This window comes from Bufo gargarizans, unplaced genomic scaffold (genome assembly GCF_014858855.1).
Source record: "Bufo gargarizans isolate SCDJY-AF-19 unplaced genomic scaffold, ASM1485885v1 original_scaffold_1450_pilon, whole genome shotgun sequence".
NCBI lineage: Eukaryota > Metazoa > Chordata > Amphibia > Anura > Bufonidae > Bufo > Bufo gargarizans.
The window spans coordinates 60,284-80,427 of record NW_025334363.1 but is presented as its reverse complement, the minus strand read 5'-3'; the positions used below and the strand labels follow the sequence as shown (position 1 = coordinate 80,427).

The 20,144-nt window shown below is 48.3% G+C and overlaps 1 protein-coding gene and 3 non-coding genes across 5 annotated transcripts; all 4 read left to right on the top strand.

The window, feature by feature from the left end:
* Positions 1-983: 983 nt before the first annotated feature.
* On the top strand, positions 984-8,689 carry NOP56 (NOP56 ribonucleoprotein). 2 transcript variants are annotated; one of them, XM_044274072.1, is made up of 12 exons: positions 984-1,068; positions 4,214-4,418; positions 4,712-4,873; positions 5,426-5,624; positions 5,900-6,087; positions 6,159-6,310; positions 6,865-6,965; positions 7,218-7,366; positions 7,652-7,773; positions 7,946-8,074; positions 8,172-8,272; positions 8,366-8,689. In XM_044274072.1, exons 1-12 carry the CDS (start codon positions 1,066-1,068, stop codon positions 8,499-8,501), a joined length of 1,647 nt encoding a protein of 548 aa, XP_044130007.1. In that variant the 5' UTR covers positions 984-1,065; the 3' UTR covers positions 8,502-8,689. The 2 variants fall into 2 exon arrangements, with proteins under 2 accessions (XP_044130007.1, XP_044130006.1); XM_044274071.1 differs by having other exon boundaries at positions 8,172-8,689.
* Positions 5,664-5,796, top strand: LOC122923292. The gene has a single exon (XR_006387264.1). It is a non-coding gene; the product is annotated as a small nucleolar RNA SNORA51 (small nucleolar RNA).
* On the top strand, positions 7,406-7,476 carry LOC122923291. The gene has a single exon (XR_006387263.1). It is a non-coding gene; the product is annotated as a small nucleolar RNA SNORD56 (small nucleolar RNA).
* Positions 7,812-7,878, top strand: LOC122923290. Its single transcript, XR_006387262.1, has one exon. It is a non-coding gene; the product is annotated as a small nucleolar RNA SNORD57 (small nucleolar RNA).
* Positions 8,690-20,144: the final 11,455 nt, after the last annotated feature.

The following is a 20,144-nucleotide window of genomic DNA, read 5'->3' as shown; positions in this document are numbered from 1 at the left end:
CGCGGTACATACAGTGTGAGGTGACGGACACGCGGTACATACAGTGCGAGGTGACGGACACGCGGTACATACAGTGTGAGGTGACGGACACGCGGTACATACAGAGTGAGGTGACGGACACGCGGTACATACAGAGTGAGGTGACGGACACGCGGTACATACAGAGTGAGGTGACGGACACGCGGTACATACAGCGTGAGGTGACGGACACGCGGTACATACAGTGTGAGGTGACGGACACGCGGTACATACAGAGTGAGGTGACGGATACGCGGTACATACAGTGTGAGGTGACGGACACGCGGTACATACAGTGCGAGGTGACGGACACGCGGTACATACAGCGTGAGGTGACGGACACGCGGTACATACAGTGCGAGGTGACGGACACGCGGTACATACAGCGTGAGGTGACGGACACGCGGTACATACAGTGTGAGGTGACGGACACGCGGTACATACAGTGTGAGGTGACGGACACGCGGTACATACACTGTGAGGTGACGGACACGCGGTACATACAGTGCGAGGTGACGGACACGCGGGACATACAGCGTGAGGTGACGGACACGCGGGACATACAGTGTGAGGTGACGGACACGCGGTACATACAGTGTGAGGTGACGGACACGCGGTACATACAGTGTGAGGTGACGGACACGCGGTACATACAGAGTGATGTTTTTGCTGTTGATTATTGTACAGCTATCACAGAATCGGCCCTCGCAGCCCCTCCCCTGGTGGCCGCACTGTGACATTACAGGCGATATATCGCGACTCGTCCACGTGCTCCACACGGCGCGCACTTCCGCAGTCCTCCACCTCACCATAGAGAGCTGCTGGCGGACACACAGTCCGGCCCCTCTATCCTGCGCCTCTGGAAGAGGAGGGCGAAGGATGGTTTCTCCTGCGCCATGATTGGCTACACTCTCAATCGCTCTGTAGGTCTCTGCGCTGTGATTGGCTGCTCGGTGAGGGGCGGGGTCACGGGATGTGTGGTCAGGACTTGCGGGAGAAGGGGCTCAGTCTGTTCAGGATCGGCGGCGCGGGAGGAGCGAAGTCACAATGGTGAGAGCGGGGAACGTGGCGGCCTGCGTGTGAGCGCGGTGCGGGGCTCTGAGCACGTGCCCTCCCGCCCCACGTGTCTGCGGCCTGCTTGTTGTCAGTGAATGGAGTGTGAGGAGCTAGACCCCCCACGTGGCCTCCCTTTGAGGCCCAGGGCTGAAGGTGGAGGCTGCACGAGGCTTTGTCAGCTCTGCAGTGTGAATTGGTCTGGTAGCTGAGGTTTGGGTGGCTGTTTGCAGGGTACATTCTGGTGTCTCCTGCTCCTCCTCACACTGTAGATGCAGGGTCTGGTAGCTGAGGTGTGGGGGCTGTTTGCAGGGTACATTCTGGTGTCTCCTGCTCCTGTCCCTCCTCACACTGTAGATGCAGGGTCTGGTAGCTGAGGTTTGGGGGCTGTTTGCAGGGTACACTCTGGTGTCTCCTCCAGGTTCTGCTCCTGTCCCTCTTCACACTGTAGATGCCAGGTCTGGTAGCTGAGGTTTGGGGGTTGTTTGCAGGGTACATTCTAGTGTCTCCTGCTCCTCCTCACACTGTAGATGCCAGGTCTGGTAGCTGAGGTTTGGGGGCTGTTTGCAGGGTACATTCGGGTATCTCCTCCAGGTTCTGCTCCTGTCCCTCCTCACACTGTAGATGCCAGGTCTGGTAGCTGAGGCTTGGGGGCTGTTTGCAGGGTACATTCTGGTGTCTCCTGCTCCTCCTCACACTGTAGATGCGGGTCTGGTAGCTGAGGTTTGGGGGTTGTTTGCAGGGTACATTCTAGTGTCTCCTGCTCCTCCTCACTGTAGATGCCAGGTCTGGTAGCTGAGGTTTGGGGGCTGTTTGCAGGGTACATTCGGGTATCTCCTCCAGGTTCTGCTCCTGTCCCTCCTCACACTGTAGATACCAGGTTTGGGGGCTGTTTGCAGGGTACATTCTGGTGTCTCCTCCTCACACTGTAGATGCCAGGTTTGGGGGTTGTTTGCAGGGTACATTCGGGTATCTCCTCCAGGTTCTGCTCCTGTCCCTCTTCACACTGTAGATGCCAGGTCTGGTAGCTGAGGCTTGGGGGCTGTTTGCAGGGTACATTCTGGTGTCTCCTGCTCCTCCTCACACTGTAGATGCGGGTCTGGTAGCTGAGGTTTGGGGGTTGTTTGCAGGGTACATTCTAGTGTCTCCTGCTCCTCCTCACACTGTAGATGCCAGGTCTGGTAGCTGAGGCTTGGGGGCTGTTTGCAGGGTACATTCTGGTGTCTCCTGCTCCTGTCCCTCCTCACACTGTAGATGCAGGTTCTGGTAGCTGAGGTGTGGGGGGCTGTTTGCAGGGTACATTCTGGTGTCTCCTGCTCCTGTCCCTCCTCACACTGTAGATGCAGGTTCTGGTAGCTGAGGTGTGGGGGGCTGTTTGCAGGGTACACTCTGGTGTCTCCTCCAGGTTCTGCTCCTGTCCCTCTTCACACTGTAGATGCCAGGTCTGGTAGCTGAGGCTTGGGGGCTGTTTGCAGGGTACATTCTGGTGTCTCCTGCTCCTCCTCACACTGTAGATGCGGGTCTGGTAGCTGAGGTGTGGGTGCTGTTTGCAGGGTACATTCTGGTGTCTCCTGCTCCTCCTCACACTGTAGATGCGGGTCTGGTAGCTGAGGTTTGGGGGTTGTTTGCAGGGTACATTCGGGTATCTCCTCCAGGTTCTGCTCCTGTCCCTCCTCACACTGTAGATACCAGGTTTGGGGGCTGTTTGCAGGGTACATTCTGGTGTCTCCTCCTCACACTGTAGATGCCAGGTTTGGGGGCAGTTTGCAGGGTACACTCTGGTGTCTCCTCCAGGTTCTGCTCCTGTCCCTCCTCACACTGTAGATGCCAGGCCTGGTAGCTGAGGTTTGGGGGCTGTTTGCAGGGTACATTCTGGTTTCTTCTGCTCCTGTCCCTCCTCACACTGTAGATGCCAGGCCTGGTAGCTGAGGCTTGGGGGCTGTTTGCAGGGTACATTCTGGTGTCTCCTGCTCCTCCTCACACTGTAGATGCAAGGTCTGGTAGCTGAGGCGTGGGTGCTGTTTGCAGGGTACATTCTGGTGTCTCCTGCTCCTCCTCACACTGTGGATGCGGGGTCTGGTAGCTGAGGTGTGGGTGCTGTTTGCAGGGTACATTCTGGTGTCTCCTGCTCCTGTCCCTCCTCACACTGTAGATGCAGGTTCTGGTAGCTGAGGTGTGGGGGGCTGTTTGCAGGGTACATTCTGGTGTCTCCTGCTCCTGTCCCTCCTCACACTGTAGATGCAGGTTCTGGTAGCTGAGGTGTGGGGGGCTGTTTGCAGGGTACATTCTGGTGTCTCCTGCTCCTGTCCCTCCTCACACTGTAGATGCAGGTTCTGGTAGCTGAGGTGTGGGGGGCTGTTTGCAGGGTACACTCTGGTGTCTCCTCCAGGTTCTGCTCCTGTCCCTCTTCACACTGTAGATGCCAGGTCTGGTAGCTGAGGCTTGGGGGCTGTTTGCAGGGTACATTCTGGTGTCTCCTGCTCCTCCTCACACTGTAGATGCGGGTCTGGTAGCTGAGGTTTGGGGGTTGTTTGCAGGGTACATTCGGGTATCTCCTCCAGGTTCTGCTCCTGTCCCTCCTCACACTGTAGATACCAGGTTTGGGGGCTGTTTGCAGGGTACATTCTGGTGTCTCCTCCTCACACTGTAGATGCCAGGTTTGGGGGCAGTTTGCAGGGTACACTCTGGTGTCTCCTCCAGGTTCTGCTCCTGTCCCTCCTCACACTGTAGATGCCAGGCCTGGTAGCTGAGGTTTGGGGGCTGTTTGCAGGGTACATTCTGGTTTCTTCTGCTCCTGTCCCTCCTCACACTGTAGATGCCAGGCCTGGTAGCTGAGGCTTGGGGGCTGTTTGCAGGGTACATTCTAGTGTCTCCTGCTCCTCCTCACACTGTAGATGCAAGGTCTGGTAGCTGAGGTTTGGGGGCAGTTTGCAGGGTACACTCTGGTGTCTCCTCCAGGTTCTGCTCCTGTCCCTCCTCACACTGTAGATGCCAGGCCTGGTAGCTGAGGTTTGGGGGCTGTTTGCAGGGTACATTCTGGTTTCTTCTGCTCCTGTCCCTCCTCACACTGTAGATGCCAGGCCTGGTAGCTGAGGCTTGGGGGCTGTTTGCAGGGTACACTGACGCTTTTCTCTCCCACCAGGTTCTGCTCCACGTGCTGTTTGAACATGCGGCGGGCTACGCCCTGTTCGCGGTGCGGGAGGTGGAGGAGATCGGCATGCTGCTGCCGCAGGTGGAGGAGTCCTTGTTGAACATCGGCAAGTTTAACAGCATTGTGAAGCTGGCGGCATTCTCCCCCTTCAAATCCGCCCACAGTGCCCTGGAGAACGCCAACGCCATCTCTGAAGGTAATGATGTAAGGGGGAGGAGCCTGCAGGATGAGCGATGATGTCATAACAATCTGTCAATCCACTGAGATCTGTGATGTCACCACAATGTTACTGAGCTTGTCCTGTGGGGGGGGGGGGTGGGACTGGCCGCACCCACTCGTGTCTGAAGTCAATGACCTCTGCTAGCTCCGCCCATAACATGATGTCATGGACGTCTGCTGAAGGGTCAGGTGACCTGGGTGCAGCCTTCTGCTGTGTACCTGAGGCTCCGCCTCCTGTTGGTTCTGATGGGTTTGTCTCCTCTCCTCCAGGGGTTCTTCATGAAGACCTTAAACTGTTCCTGGAGACCAACATGCCGGCCAAGAAGAAGAAAGCGCTGCTCGGTGTGGGGGACACAAAGATCGGGGCTGCCGTACAAGAGGAGCTGAAGATCGCCTGCCAGACCGGCGGCGTGGTGGCCGAGATCATAAGAGGTGAGGGAGTGGGGAGCACCTCATCAGTTGTGGGTATAACCCCCCCCTGCTGAGCCCGTTATGAGGTGGTATGGTCTATTGATGCCATCGGTGGACCTCCTGAACCCCTCTTCCATTCATGAAGTGGTATGACCCATCGTTGTCACTGACTTACTTGGCCCCTCTCATAAGGTGGTATGACCCGCTCTTACCACAGGTTAGCCTCCAGAAACCCTGTCTTGAGGTGGTGTGACCGATCACTGCCATAGGTTGATCTCCTGAGCCCAGTTCTCCCTGTCATAAGGTGGTATGACCCATCGCTGTCACTGGCTGACTGACTTGGCCCCTCTCATAAGGTGGTATGACCTGCTCTTACCACAGGTTAACCTCCAGAAACCCTGTCATGAGGTGGTGTGACCGATCACTGCCATAGGTTGATCTCCTGAGCCCAGTTCTCCTTGTCATGAAGTGGTATGACCCACTGATGCCATAGGTTGACCTGCTGCTCTCCTCTCCCCACTGGTATGACCTATCACATGTATGGTCCCCTCACCTCGGCCATCTTTTTTGCAGGGATCCGGCTTCACTTCCACGCCCTGGTTAAGGGCCTGACCGCCGAATCGGCCTCTAAGGCTCAGCTCGGTCTGGGCCACAGCTACTCCAGGTCCAAGGTCAAGTTCAATGTCAACCGGGTGGACAACATGATCATCCAGTCCATCAGTCTGCTGGATCAGCTGGATAAGGATGTAAACACCTTCTCCATGAGGGTCAGGTGAGGATGGGGGCAGGGTGACATCTGGGGGTGGGTGCTGCCCTCCCGATGCTTACCACAGGCTGTGTGCCACCTTCCACTGCCTGTATAGAAAGAGGAGGAAGAGCATCTTCTCCGTCTACACCACAGACCCGCAGAGTGTGGAGGCTGTCTTGTTATCGGGGATACAGATGTGGCAGAAGCTGGATTCTGTTGTAGTGGGTGTAGGCTTGTCTAGCTTGCAGATTTGGTTGTGTGTGGAGTGAGTTGTAAGCCATGTTGTCTCCTTGCTGTAGGGAATGGTACGGCTATCACTTCCCAGAGCTCATAAAGATCGTGCCTGACAATTACACCTACTGCCGAATGGCCAAGTACATCGGGAACCGCAAGGAGCTGACAGAGGAGAAGCTGGAGGCCATGGAGGAGATTGTCATGGACAGCGCCAAGGCCCAGGCAGTGCTGGACGCGTCTCGCTCTTCCATGGGTAAGTGTGGTCTCTATAACGGGGGTTAGTGGATGTCCAGCAGCAGTCGGTAATCGGGCTTGTCTCTCCAGGGATGGACATCTCCCCGATTGACCTGATTAACATCGAGAGCTTCTCCTGCCGCGTCATCTCTCTGTCCGAATACCGCAAGACTCTGCAGGAATATCTGCGCTCCAAGATGAACCAGGTGGCCCCCAGCCTGTCTGCCCTCATCGGAGAAGTGGTGAGTGTCGCTCTAAAATTGGCTGTGGTATCCCCCCCCCCCCCAACTCCACGGATGTGATGTCAGTGAAATCTGTCAATCCTCTGAGACTGCTGCTGAACACCCCACACTGCTGATCCGTGGCCCTGCCCCTCACGCCTCCTGCAGATTGCTCCCTCTCCTACGGGTTGCTCTTTCTTCTTCCTGGGCCTCCTCCCCTGCCTGCTCACTACTCCTGTGGATAGCCCCCTCTCCTTACTTGTACAGTTTGCCCTCTGCTCGCTCCTTCTGGGTTCTCCCTTCTTGCTCACTCCTCCCTCTGCAGATTGCCCCCTCTCCTTACTTCTCTTACTGGTTGCCCTCTGCTTGCTCCCTCTCCTTACTTCTCTTACTGGTTGCCCTCTGCTCGCTCCTCCCCCTGCAGATTGCTCCCTCTCCTTACTTCTCTTACAGGTTGCCCTCTGCTCCCTCCTCCCCCTGCAGATTGCTCCCTCTCCTTACTTCTCTTACTGGTTGCCCTCTGCTCACTCCTCCCCCTGCAGATTGCTCCCTCTCCTTACTCATTATTTCTCCTGGTCGGTGCCCGTCTGATCTCCCACGCAGGAAGCCTTACGAACCTGGCCAAGTACCCAGCGTCCACGGTCCAGATCCTGGGGGCGGAGAAGGCCCTGTTCAGGTACAGCTGCCGGGCGGTTGTGGTGATGGCAGGTGACCGGGCGCTGGCGTTTGACACGAGGGCTGGCGGCTTCCTGTCAGCTGCTGCGTGAGTGATAACTGCCGCCCTGGAGTCTGAACAACCCCCAATCATTGTCACTCGGGTCAGATATCAGGGTGAGGGTGAAACCAGCATTTTAAAAGGGAGTGCTTGTGAACATGCTGGGAGTTGTAGTTGACATGCCATTACAAAATCCCAGTAATTTCCTTCCAGGGCGCTGAAGACTAAGGGCAACACCCCCAAGTACGGTCTCATCTTCCACTCCACCTTCATTGGGCGAGCAGCTGCCAAGAACAAGGGTCGCATCTCCCGATACCTGGCGAACAAGTGCTCCATCGCCTCCCGCGTAGACTGCTTCTCAGGTGAGCCCCCACAGGACGCCCTGCACTCCGCTCCCGGCTTTGCAGTGATGTTGAATTTTTCGTCAACAGCATATCACCCCCGTGTATGTTGATAGCTTTACTCTGAGCAAAGCTCTTGTACTCTGGTCACAACCAAAGCTGTATGTACAGTTCTGCATCTTGCTGCACTGTAGTCTGAGGCGCTGCTTAGATTAGGTGTTGGTGCAGCTTTGGTTGTGACTGGAGTATAAGCCCTGGCTGTGATGTCTGCTTCGTGGTGTTAACAGTTGTTGGTTTTTGTCTCAGAAATCCCAACGGCGGTGTTTGGCGATAAGCTGCGGGAGCAGGTAGAGGAGCGGCTGTCCTTCTACGAGACCGGGGAGGTTCCCCGCAAGAACCTGGACGTGATGAAAGAGGCGCAGGAGCAGGTCAGTACATTGTGGGGCGTCACCAGGCGTCTGATGGTCGGAGATGATGAAGCTTGTTCTCCTGACACATGCTGGAGGCATAAACTGATTTAATGAGCCTGATCCGACCAGTGACTTGGGGTGTGGGGGAGGGGATGGGACGGGCAGAGGCTGACGAGTCCTCTCCTTCCAGGCCACTATACTGGTGTCTGAACTGAAGAGGAAGCTGGATAAGAAAGAACGCAAGAAGAAGAAACGAGAGAAGCGGCGCCTGGAGGCCCTGGCTGCCGCTGCTGAAGAGGAAGAGGCTGCTCCTCAAGAGGTAATGGATGGTGGGAGTGATCTGTAAGTGGATGGGGGAACTACAACTCCTAGCAGGTGCCACAGGGATTGACCGCCACTCACTTATTTTCTTCCAGGAGGAGGAACCAAGCAAGAAGAAGAAAAAGAAGAAACGGAAGTCTGAGGGCGACGTCTCTGAGAACGGGGTTGAGGAGGAGGCTGAGGAGCAGACTCCAGCCAAGAAGAAGAAGCTCTCCACCTCTGAGGAGGCGCCGGCCTCTGCGCACAAGAAGAAGCTCTCCACCTCTGAGGAGGCGCCGGCCTCTGCGCACAAGAAGAAGCTCTCCACCTCTGAGGAGGCGCCGGCCTCTGCGCACAAGAAGAAGCTCTCCACCTCTGAGGAGGCGCCGGCCTCTGCGCACAAGAAGAAGAAGAAATCTAAAGTGCAGCAGGAGGAGGAGAGCTGAGGGGGCGGGGCCTCTGGTTACAGACTGTGGGCGGAGCATTGTGGCGGTGCACACTTCTCCGCCCTTTATAGGTTTATTTTTGTTTCTGTACAGAGAATGTCCGCGGCTCAGTGTCTGGAGCCGCCATCTGTCCGTTTGTCCAATCACGGGAATGTGAACCACAACATTAAAGTTTGTATAAAATTAGAGCCGCTGCGTCCATCCGTCAATCACGCCGTATGCCACATGGCCTTAGTGCCCAATATGAACAACCGTCAATCACGCCATATGGCGCAAGTGCCCAATATGGCGTGACTATGATCTCCCAGAGGAGGATTGCAGCTGTAATGCGAGCGCTGGAACCGCAGGGGTTGGGCTTTCCCCGGTTGTCTCCACGCATGCAGCTTAGCTCCGCCTCTCGGACAGGAAAAACACGTAGCGATTAACCTGCCCCTCGGTACCCATCTCCTGTACAGGTGAATGTGCCTGTACTATGGGGCCCGCAGCCCCTACCTTCATGGCGGTGATGTGTGTAAAGCCCCCAGTACTCTGCTCCCTGTTGGGAGGCCTTCGTCTCCATCTTGGTTTTGGGCACTTCGGTCTGGCAGGTTTCTGCCTTCCCACAGGCCGTAGGTGCGGGGAGCCCGCTCATATTATACCGCTCCCCTCGGTGTATTGCAGGTGAGGCCAGGTACCGATGCCATCCCTGTAAGGGTCTACACATCCCCTCTAAGTATTAGAGCCTCCATCTTATCACTCAGAGGCAGAGAATTTGTCTTCTCCACCGAGGATCTGGACCATTAATCAGAGCATCTGCTGTAAGACTAATAAATACCTTGAGGATAAAATGGCGACCTCTGTCTCGCCCTAATGTTTCTGTGTCAGATGGGATCTAATACAGCTGTCCCTCCAGTTACAATACTGGTTCCAGGACGACCATCGTCTGCTGAAACCATTGTAACTTGAGTAATCGGTTCCAAAGCCCCGAAACGTCATCGAAGAGAAAATGAAGATTTAAGACAAGTAAGCAGATAACTAGGAGATAACAAGTCCTTCCATAGGACAGTCGGGAGTAGCGGCTAACGAGCAACTAATCGGCTCTTTCACCAGAGAAGTGGCCTTGATTGGTTGAGGCCTCGTATGTTGACTCCAGTTTCAGCTTACGATGGGTCAGAAGAGACAATTGTATCTTGAGGGATCACAGTATAAAAGATCTCCTGGGGATCAGATCTTTCCGGTTATTAAAAATGGTGGCCGGTTTCCTAGCAGCGTCTTCTGCAGAATCAGTTTCTATAGCGGCTAGAACATCTGGTTTAGTGAACTCTAAGGGTTGAGATTAGCGAGTTTAGGCGGCTTCATCCAAAAATGTCAGACTACTACGGTGCGGAGAGTCGTCTCTACCGTCCCAGAATGTATGGGCTCCGATGAGCCGGAGTTATGTGAAGTCACACGAGAGTACGTCTAAAAATCGACTACCGAAGTTATTTATGGTGAATGTGTCTGTACTACAGGCACAGGCACATTTACCTGTAGAGTGACTTCAGTAGTTGATGTTTAGACGTAGTCTCGCGTGACTTCACATAACTCCGGCTCATCGGAGCCCATACATTCTGACACTACGGAGACTGATCTCCGCACCGTAGTAGTCTGACCTTATAGGCTGAAGCTCGCTTCGCTGAACACTAGTTGATCTTGGAAAGGACATGGAGCATAATTTATAGATGTTCCATCTCCTTTCATGGCAAATACGTCTATGGACCCGATTTAGTCAGAATCCTAGACAATGGCTTACTGAAGAGACTATCGTAGTGACAGACCCTATAAGAGACATCGTGATAAGGGTCAAGACAAAACTGATAGAGGAAAACCGGGGCAGTGGAGCTACAAGAAGGGGCCTACAGGTAGATCTTTTTAGTTTGAACCAAAGCAACTTCCCGCCTCTTCCAAATGAAGCCGGAGGTGTTGGAGGAAGGCTAGCACATTTTGTTCCCCAGTGACGGTCACCAACAATCCCTGGGTCCTTCAGATACCGCTAGAGGGTTACAACATAGAATTTTCAGGTTGTTCTAAAAAATGTTGCCTTACTTCCTGCCCTCTAGATCGGGCATGGCCAACCTGCGGCTCTCCAGCTGTTGTAAAACTACAATTCCCAACATGCCCTGCTGTAGGTAGGCTGGGCATGCTGGGAGTTGTAGTTTTGCAACAGCTGGAGAGCTGCAGGTTGGCCAGCCCTGCTCTAGATTTAGTGTTCAAAAATTTACAGGGGGGTCTAAGAACTGCTGGCTCTAGGAGCTGTAGAATCGGTACCAAACAAGACTCCCAGGTCACTATTCTCGACTTTTTTCTGGTAAAAAAAAAACCAATGGTTCCGACAGAACGATTATAAATTGGAAACCTTTAAACAATTGTGTTGTCTATAGGAAGGTCAAGGTGGCCTCTATAAACACTGGCATTAATCTCCAAGGACTCGAGAATGGCGACCATAGATTTAAAGGGTGCAACGATAGAGAACCGGGTCGCACATCCACATGCTCTGATCTCATCGCTGCTACTTATCAGAAGACCGCGCCACTTGGCACATGTGTACCACCACCTATGCCACACGCTGACTCGGGCATTAGTGTACATTCTGATCAAAAAGAATAAGCCCCCTCACTGTGCCAAGGTCGCCTCTATGACTGAGACATGTAAATTTGGTGTGGTGACCACCTACATTGCGGCGCCAACCCGGCAGGTGGTGGGACACAGCAACCAAATGACACTCCTCCTGCTTGACAATGCCAAACCTAGCACTGTCCCCCAACCCACCAGAACAGCACCACAGCGGCAATGTACACTAATGCCTGAGTCAGAAGGCGGCACACGTGCGCCAAGTAGCGCAGACTTCTGATAAGTAGCAGCGATGAGGTCATAGCATGTGGATGTGCGATCCGGTTATTTTTTATAGATATAATGGATGCTTACTTCCATATCCTGATTCATGCAGATCGTCGGCGGTTTCTCAGTAACGTGCTACAACGTTACTGAATTTAAGATGGATAATAAACTGGAAAAAATCTGATCTGTCTATATCCCGAAAGAAAACATTCTTGGGAATGATTCTCGAATCAGAAAAACAGAAAACATTTCTTCCTTAGGAGAAGGTGGAATAACCATTCAGAAGCCGGAGAAGGGTAAATAAGACGAGCTAGGAAGATCCTCGGGCATATGACATCCTGCATCCCGGCGCTTCTGTCAGTGCAATATATGCGATTCACATCTTGTGTGGTGCAAAATCAATGAGAAGTATAAGTATGCGTACTCCATAATGCTTTATAATGAGAAGTATAAGTATGTGTGCTGTATACTGCTCCCATAATGAGAAGTATAAGTATTCGTACTCCATACTGCTTTATAATGAGAAGTATAAGTATGCGTACTCCATACTGCTCCCATAATGAGAAGTATAAGTATTCGTACTCCATACTGCTTTATAATGAGAAGTATAAGTATGCGTACTCCATACTGCTCCCATAATGAGAAGTATAAGTATTCGTACTCCATACTGCTTTATAATGAGAAGTATAAGTATGTGTACTCCATACTGCTTTATAATGAGAAGTATAAGTATGCGTACTCCATACTGCTCCCATAATGAGAAGTATAAGTATGCGTACTCCATACTGCTTTATAATGAGAAGTATAAGTATGCGTACTCCATACTGCTTTATAATGAGAAGTATAAGTATTCGTACTCCATACTGGTTTATAATGAGAAGTATAAGTATGCGTACTCCATACTGCTCCCATAATGAGAAGTATAAGTATGCGTACTCCATACTGCTTTCATAATGAGAAGTATAAGTATGCGTACTCCATACTGCTTCCATAATGAGAAGTATAAGTATGCGTACTCCATACTGCTTCCATAATGAGAAGTATAAGTATGCGTACTCCATACTGCTCCCATAATGGGAAGTATAAGTATGCGTACTCCATACTGCTTCCATAATGAGAAGTATAAGTATGCGTACTCCATACTGCTTTCATAATGAGAAGTATAAGTATGCGTACTCCATACTGCTAACATAATGAGAAGTATAAGTATGCGTACTCCATACTGCTTTCATAATGGGAAGTATAAGTATGCGTACTCCATACTGCTTCCATAATGAGAAGTATAAGTATGCGTACTCCATACTGCTCCCATAATGAGAAGTATAAGTATGTGTACTCCATAATGAGAAGTATAAGTATGTGTACTCCATACTGCTTCTCATTATAAAGCAGTATGGAGTACGCATACTTATACTTCTCATTATGGAAGCAGTATGGAGACAACATACTTATACTTCTCATTATGGGAGCAGTATGGAGACAACATACTTATACTTCTTATACTTATACTTCTCATTATAAACCAGTATGGAGTACGAATACTTATACTTCTCATTATAAAGCAGTATGGAGTACGCATACTTATACTTCTCATTATAAAGCAGTATGGAGTACGCATACTTATACTTCTCATTATGGGAGCAGTATGGAGTACGCATACTTATACTTCTCATTATAAAGCAGTATGGAGTACACATACTTATACTTCTCATTATAAAGCAGTATGGAGTACGAATACTTATACTTCTCATTATGGGAGCAGTATGGAGTACGCATACTTATACTTCTCATTATAAAGCAGTATGGAGTACGAATACTTATACTTCTCATTATGGGAGCAGTATGGAGTACGCATACTTATACTTCTCATTATGGAAGCAGTATGGAGTACACATACTTATACTTCTCATTATAAAGCAGTATGGAGTACGCATACTTATACTTCTCATTATAAAGCAGTATGGAGTACACATACTTATACTTCTCATTATGGGAGCAGTATGGAGTACACATACTTATACTTCTCATTATAAAGCAGTATGGAGTACACATACTTATACTTCTCATTATGGGAGCAGTATGGAGTACACATACTTATACTTCTCATTATAAAGCAGTATGGAGTACACATACTTATACTTCTCATTATGGGAGCAGTATGGAGTACGCATACTTATACTTCTCATTATGGGAGCAGTATGGAGTACGCATACTTATACTTCTCATTATAAAGCAGTATGGAGTACGCATACTTATACTTCTCATTATGGAAGCAGTATGGAGTACACATACTTATACTTCTCATTATGGAAGCAGTATGGAGTACACATACTTATACTTCTCATTATAAAGCAGTATGGAGTACGCATACTTATTCTTCTCATTATAAAGCAGTATGGAGTACGCATACTTATACTTCTCATTATAAAGCATTATGGAGTACACATACTTATACTTCTCATTATGGGAGCAGTATGGAGTACGCATACTTATACTTCTCATTATGGGAGCAGTATGGAGTACGCATACTTATACTTCTCATTATGGGAGCTGTATGGAGTACACATACTTATACTTCTCATTATGGGAGCAGTATGGAGTACACATACTTATACTTCTCATTATGGGAGCAGTATGGAGACAACATACTTATACTTCTCATTATGCAGTATACTTCTATGGAGTACACAAGTATGTGTACTCCATACTGCTCCCATAATGAGAAGTATAAGTATGTTGTCTCCATACTGCTCCCATAATGAGAAGTATAAGTATGTTGTCTCCATACTGCTTCCATAATGAGAAGTATAAGTATGCGTACTCCATACTGCTTTATAATGAGATGTATAAGTATGCGTACTCCATACTGCTCCCATAATGAGAAGTATAAGTATGCGTGCTCCATACTGCTTCCATAATGAGAAGTATAAGTATGTTGTCTCCATACTGCTCCCATAATGAGAAGTATAAGTATGCGTGCTCCATACTGCTTCCATAATGAGAAGTATAAGTATGTTGTCTCCATACTGCTCCCATAATGAGATGTATAAGTATGCGTACTCCATACTGCTCCCATAATGAGAAGTATAAGTATGCGTGCTCCATACTGCTCCCATAATGAGAAGTATAAGTATGCGTACTCCATACTGCTCCCATAATGAGAAGTATAAGTATGTGTACTCCATACTGCTCCCATAATGAGAAGTATAAGTATGTGTACTCCATACTGCTTCCATATGAGAAGTATAAGTATGTTGTCTCCATACTGCTCCCATAATGAGAAGTATAAGTATGCGTACTCCATACTGCTCCCATAATGAGAAGTATAAGTATGCGTACTCCATACTGCTTTCATAATGAGAAGTATAAGTATGCGTACTCCATACTGCTTCCATAATGAGAAGTATAAGTATGCGTACTCCATACTGCTTCCATAATGAGAAGTATAAGTATGCGTACTCCATACTGCTCCCATAATGGGAAGTATAAGTATGCGTACTCCATACTGCTTCCATAATGAGAAGTATAAGTATGCGTACTCCATACTGCTTTCATAATGAGAAGTATAAGTATGCGTACTCCATACTGCTTTCATAATGAGAAGTATAAGTATGCGTACTCCATACTGCTTTCATAATGGGAAGTATAAGTATGCGTACTCCATACTGCTTCCATAATGAGAAGTATAAGTATGCGTACTCCATACTGCTCCCATAATGAGAAGTATAAGTATGTGTACTCCATACTGCTCCCATAATGAGAAGTATAAGTATGTTGTCTCCATACTGCTCCCATAATGAGAAGTATAAGTATGTTGTCTCCATACTGCTTCCATAATGAGAAGTATAAGTATGCGTACTCCATACTGCTTTATAATGAGATGTATAAGTATGCGTACTCCATACTGCTCCCATAATGAGAAGTATAAGTATGCGTGCTCCATACTGCTTCCATAATGAGAAGTATAAGTATGTTGTCTCCATACTGCTCCCATAATGAGAAGTATAAGTATGCGTGCTCCATACTGCTTCCATAATGAGAAGTATAAGTATGTTGTCTCCATACTGCTCCCATAATGAGATGTATAAGTATGCGTACTCCATACTGCTCCCATAATGAGAAGTATAAGTATGCGTGCTCCATACTGCTCCCATAATGAGAAGTATAAGTATGCGTACTCCATACTGCTCCCATAATGAGAAGTATAAGTATGTGTACTCCATACTGCTCCCATAATGAGAAGTATAAGTATGTGTACTCCATACTGCTTCCATATGAGAAGTATAAGTATGTTGTCTCCATACTGCTCCCATAATGAGAAGTATAAGTATGCGTACTCCATACTGCTCCCATAATGAGAAGTATAAGTATGTGTACTCCATAATGCTCCCATAATGAGAAGTATAAGTATGCGTACTCCATACTGCTCCCATAATGAGAAGTATAAGTATGTGTACTCCATACTGCTCCCATAATGAGAAGTATAAGTATGTGTACTCCATACTGCTTCCATAATGAGAAGTATAAGTATGTTGTCTCCATACTGCTCCCATAATGAGAAGTATAAGTATGTGTACTCCATACTGCTCCCATAATGAGAAGTATAAGTATGTGTACTCCATACAGCTCCCATAATGAGAAGTATAAGTATGCGTACTCCATACTGCTCCCATAATGAGAAGTATAAGTATGCGTACTCCATACTGCTCCCATAATGAGAAGTATAAGTATGTGTACTCCATAATGCTTTATAATGAGAAGTATAAGTATGCGTACTCCATACTGCTTTATAATGAGAAGAATAAGTATGCGTACTCCATACTGCTTTATAATGAGAAGTATAAGTATGTGTACTCCATACTGCTTCCATAATGAGAAGTATAAGTATGTGTACTCCATACTGCTTCCATAATGAGAAGTATAAGTATGCGTACTCCATACTGCTTTATAATGAGAAGTATAAGTATGCGTACTCCATACTGCTCCCATAATGAGAAGTATAAGTATGCGTACTCCATACTGCTCCCATAATGAGAAGTATAAGTATGTGTACTCCATACTGCTTTATAATGAGAAGTATAAGTATGTGTACTCCATACTGCTCCCATAATGAGAAGTATAAGTATGTGTACTCCATACTGCTTTATAATGAGAAGTATAAGTATGTGTACTCCATACTGCTCCCATAATGAGAAGTATAAGTATGTGTACTCCATACTGCTTTATAATGAGAAGTATAAGTATGCGTACTCCATACTGCTTTATAATGAGAAGTATAAGTATGTGTACTCCATACTGCTTCCATAATGAGAAGTATAAGTATGTGTACTCCATACTGCTTTATAATGAGAAGTATAAGTATGCGTACTCCATACTGCTCCATAATGAGACCAGACACACCAGTTGGTTTCATTGAAGCGTCTTCTCATCCCCCTGAGCCATGGTAGAAGAGAAGCTTTATTCACACTAAATTGACTTAAATAGCAGACATGACATCACAGAAGGGGTGGTCCTTAAGAAGAGACTATTGGCTCCTTGACCTGATAGGAGTGGTTTCAGCAACTTGAACTCTCAGTTCATGGGTAGATTTGAAAACTGCTACCTAATCCCCCCCTCTATTGACCATAATGCACATATGGCTCATACATCTAGTGCGGCCATCTAGTGGACAAAAATGTGTACTACAGGATGTTCACATTATATATAGAGAGATATAAATCCTATCTCTCATCATTCCTGGACACTTCAGGATCTGGTTCTGAAGGTATGGAGCAGACATACTTTGAGAAAAATGATCTAGATGCAATCTCTAAAGGTCAAGAGGTCTCTCAGTTGGTGGCAAAGCAGAAGTCCCCTTTGATCAGGCATAGAGTGGATTCAGGAACCCTCTCATCTAATGACAACAGATGCAAGCAGCGAAGGTTGGGGAGCTCATGTAGACCAAGTATCATTTCAGGGATTTTGGAACGATCCAATGAAGAGAGCATCCTCAAACCAGCGAGAATTGGGAGCCGTCTGGGAAGCAACAAAAGCCTCAGAAAAGATAATAATCAAGACCCATTTGAAATTCTAATCGGACAACACGAAAATGACAGAGGTTCTGCTCTCTCCATCCAGAGGATATCCCAACATATGTGGATGCGTTTTCCATCCGATGGACTCCAGATCTGTTTTATGCTTACCCTCTGGTGAACATTCTGCTCAAAGTACTTCACAACATAGAGAGAAGAAAGCCAAAGTAGTCCTAGTTGCCCCGTTCTGGCCCAGAAGAGCATGGTTCTCCAGCTTTCGCATATTTCCAATGTAGTAATGCAGGGTACGGTTACTAGGATATTGGTTGTGTCGGCCTTCTGTACACCAAGAAGTGAACTTCCCCCATACGTTCTTGTAACTATCCTTAGAGTGGATTTCCTACTATAGAGTATCGACTAACTTTCAGGAGAAACTTTGTATTTCTTTGCTTAGCATTCCCACAATTCTAGAATTTTTTCAGGAAGGACTGGACTTTGGGCTAAAACCCAGTACCATCAGAGTCCAACTGGTGGCCTTAAAGGGGTTGTCCCATGAAAAATATTCTAAAGTTTTCAAACCAGCACCTGGATCTGAATACTTTTATAATTGCATGTAATTCAAAACTTTGTATAGCCACTGTCGTATTCAATAAAAATGGATCCGGACAGTGCCACCTGCTGTTTGTACTTTTTCTTATTTCTTTGTCCTGCTCACTGAGATGGCCACACATGCTCAGTTTCATCCTTCAACTGCCTCCTGAGCTGTGATAGGTAGAGCATGGGCACGCCCCCTGAGCTGCAGCAGAAAGGACACGCCCCCTGATCTGCAGCAGAAAGGACACGTCCCCGAGCTGCAGCAGAAAGGACATGCCCATGGGCTGCAGCAGAAAGGACACGTCCCCGAGCTGCCAGCTTGATATAAATCTAGCAGAGCAATGACTGGTGAGATCTTTGGATCCATGTGAGGTCCAGGGCTGGTTCTAGCTTTGTTAGAAAGAGATCGTCATGTCCTATATGATGTCTGATGTTCATTTTTTTACAAAATTCATGGGGGAACCCCTTTAACCCTATGATTATAAGTTATCAGATAAAAAATGTATTTCAAGATTTCTTTTGGCGGCAGGCCGCTTTCATCCTACTATCCGCAACCAAGTGCGGGTGCGATGCGTTTTTCACGGATGGTTGCTAAGAGATGTTGTTTGTAAACATTCAGTTTTTTATCACACGCGTGAAAAACGCATCAAAAAGCATTGCACCCGCGTGTAAAAAACTGGACCACTGAACGCAATTGCAGACAAAGCTGCGGGACTTGCTTGCACAATGGTGGGAGTTTCACTGAAGGCATCCGGAGCCGATCCGTCACGCTCGTGTGAAAGAGGCCTCACTGCCCACAGAAGGGTGTGTGAGCTCCAGGCTCTAGCCTCCGTTTTTCCGTTTTTTGAAGATAGAATTATTTTTAGACTAGAACCCACTTTCGTATCCTCGTACCATAGGTCCCAAGATATTACTATTCCCTCTTTCTGAGATGAGCCAAACGATGACGAAAAAGAAAATGTTGACACCTTGGATGTCAGAAGAGCCGTTCTCATTTATCTACTAAGAACAGAATCCCAGAGAAAGGATCAAAATATTTTCCTTCAGTTTTCGGGCCCTAATAAGGTTATCAGAGACCAGTGAAGAGGCCTTCAGAGCTCAGGGTAGATGTCTCCTATGGGGGTAAGGCTGACTCCACCTGGAGCTTATCTTCAGCATCATTAGAAAACCTTTGTAGAGCTGGAGATCCACTCACACGTTCATCCCACATTGCAAAGTCAATGTTTTTTCCACCAAAGATCTGGCTTTTGGACATAAAGTCCTCCAACCTCCTGGATGCTCCTACTCTATCCAAGGGGAGATGGGATATAGAAATCGCTCCATTACTGCTCCGAATACCTGCAAGAAAAAGGTTAACTCACACAAACCCACATAGTACCAGAATGAGATGGTCAGTAATGTCCATTCCTTAGTGTGGGCGGCTTCTTCTTCAGCGGAGAGCTTGTATCTTCATCCACTGCTAGAAGCGCCCATTTCTGCAGAGGGATCATGGGTCTCTCGCTGAGGTTAGGACAGGGCTGCGCCATCACTTAATGCCCTCGGCTTCTCTGGGTGTCCCCGTTTATTAGTCTCTCAGGGCTTTGGTAGCAGATGATAATTCCCTTTGTCTCTTTAAGGTGGCAGCGGACCATCACATTTTGGAAACGCTCAGGGCAGATCTTGCTGTAAAAGAAATGCCGTCTGGGGAGGACATCTCGAGGGGCTGTGTTTGGCGCACCTTTTGGATTGGGTATGAGCAGGTCTCTGCTCCGCTTTGGAGATGAGTGCAGCGAAGAACATATCCACATTGAGGGACCCCCTGAACCTCAGGTCATTACATCTGGAGCAGTCATCTGGTTCTGCTGAGCTCAGTGCTGATCCTCCTCCACTTCATTGTGATCATCCAAAGCACTACAGTGAGTTCCTCCATTGTATTTTCAATGTGGGAGGTTCCATCTCCAATTGTACAATATCCTTTTGCTGTGAAGGCGTTGGCGGTATCTTTGTGGATTGTTTTCTTTATGCCCAGTGTGGATTCTGTGACTCGTGGACCCCGAGATCCCTGTGTGTGTTCAAGTGATCCCTTAATTAGGCAAACATCACAGAAAAAGCTGCTGCTGGGTCAATGGTTTGTGAAGGACAGCCGAGACGTACCGGCTGAGGAGCACTGGTGCTGTGAGATGTGGTCGCCATCTTGGTTTCT

Coding starts and splice junctions, on each gene's coding strand:
- NOP56 (XM_044274071.1), top strand. Junction 4,419..4,711: donor CGCCAACGCCATCTCTGAAG/GTAATGATGTAA, acceptor CCTCTCCTCCAG/GGGTTCTTCATGAAGACCTT. Junction 6,966..7,217: donor GCGGAGAAGGCCCTGTTCAG/GTACAGCTGCCG, acceptor ATTTCCTTCCAG/GGCGCTGAAGACTAAGGGCA.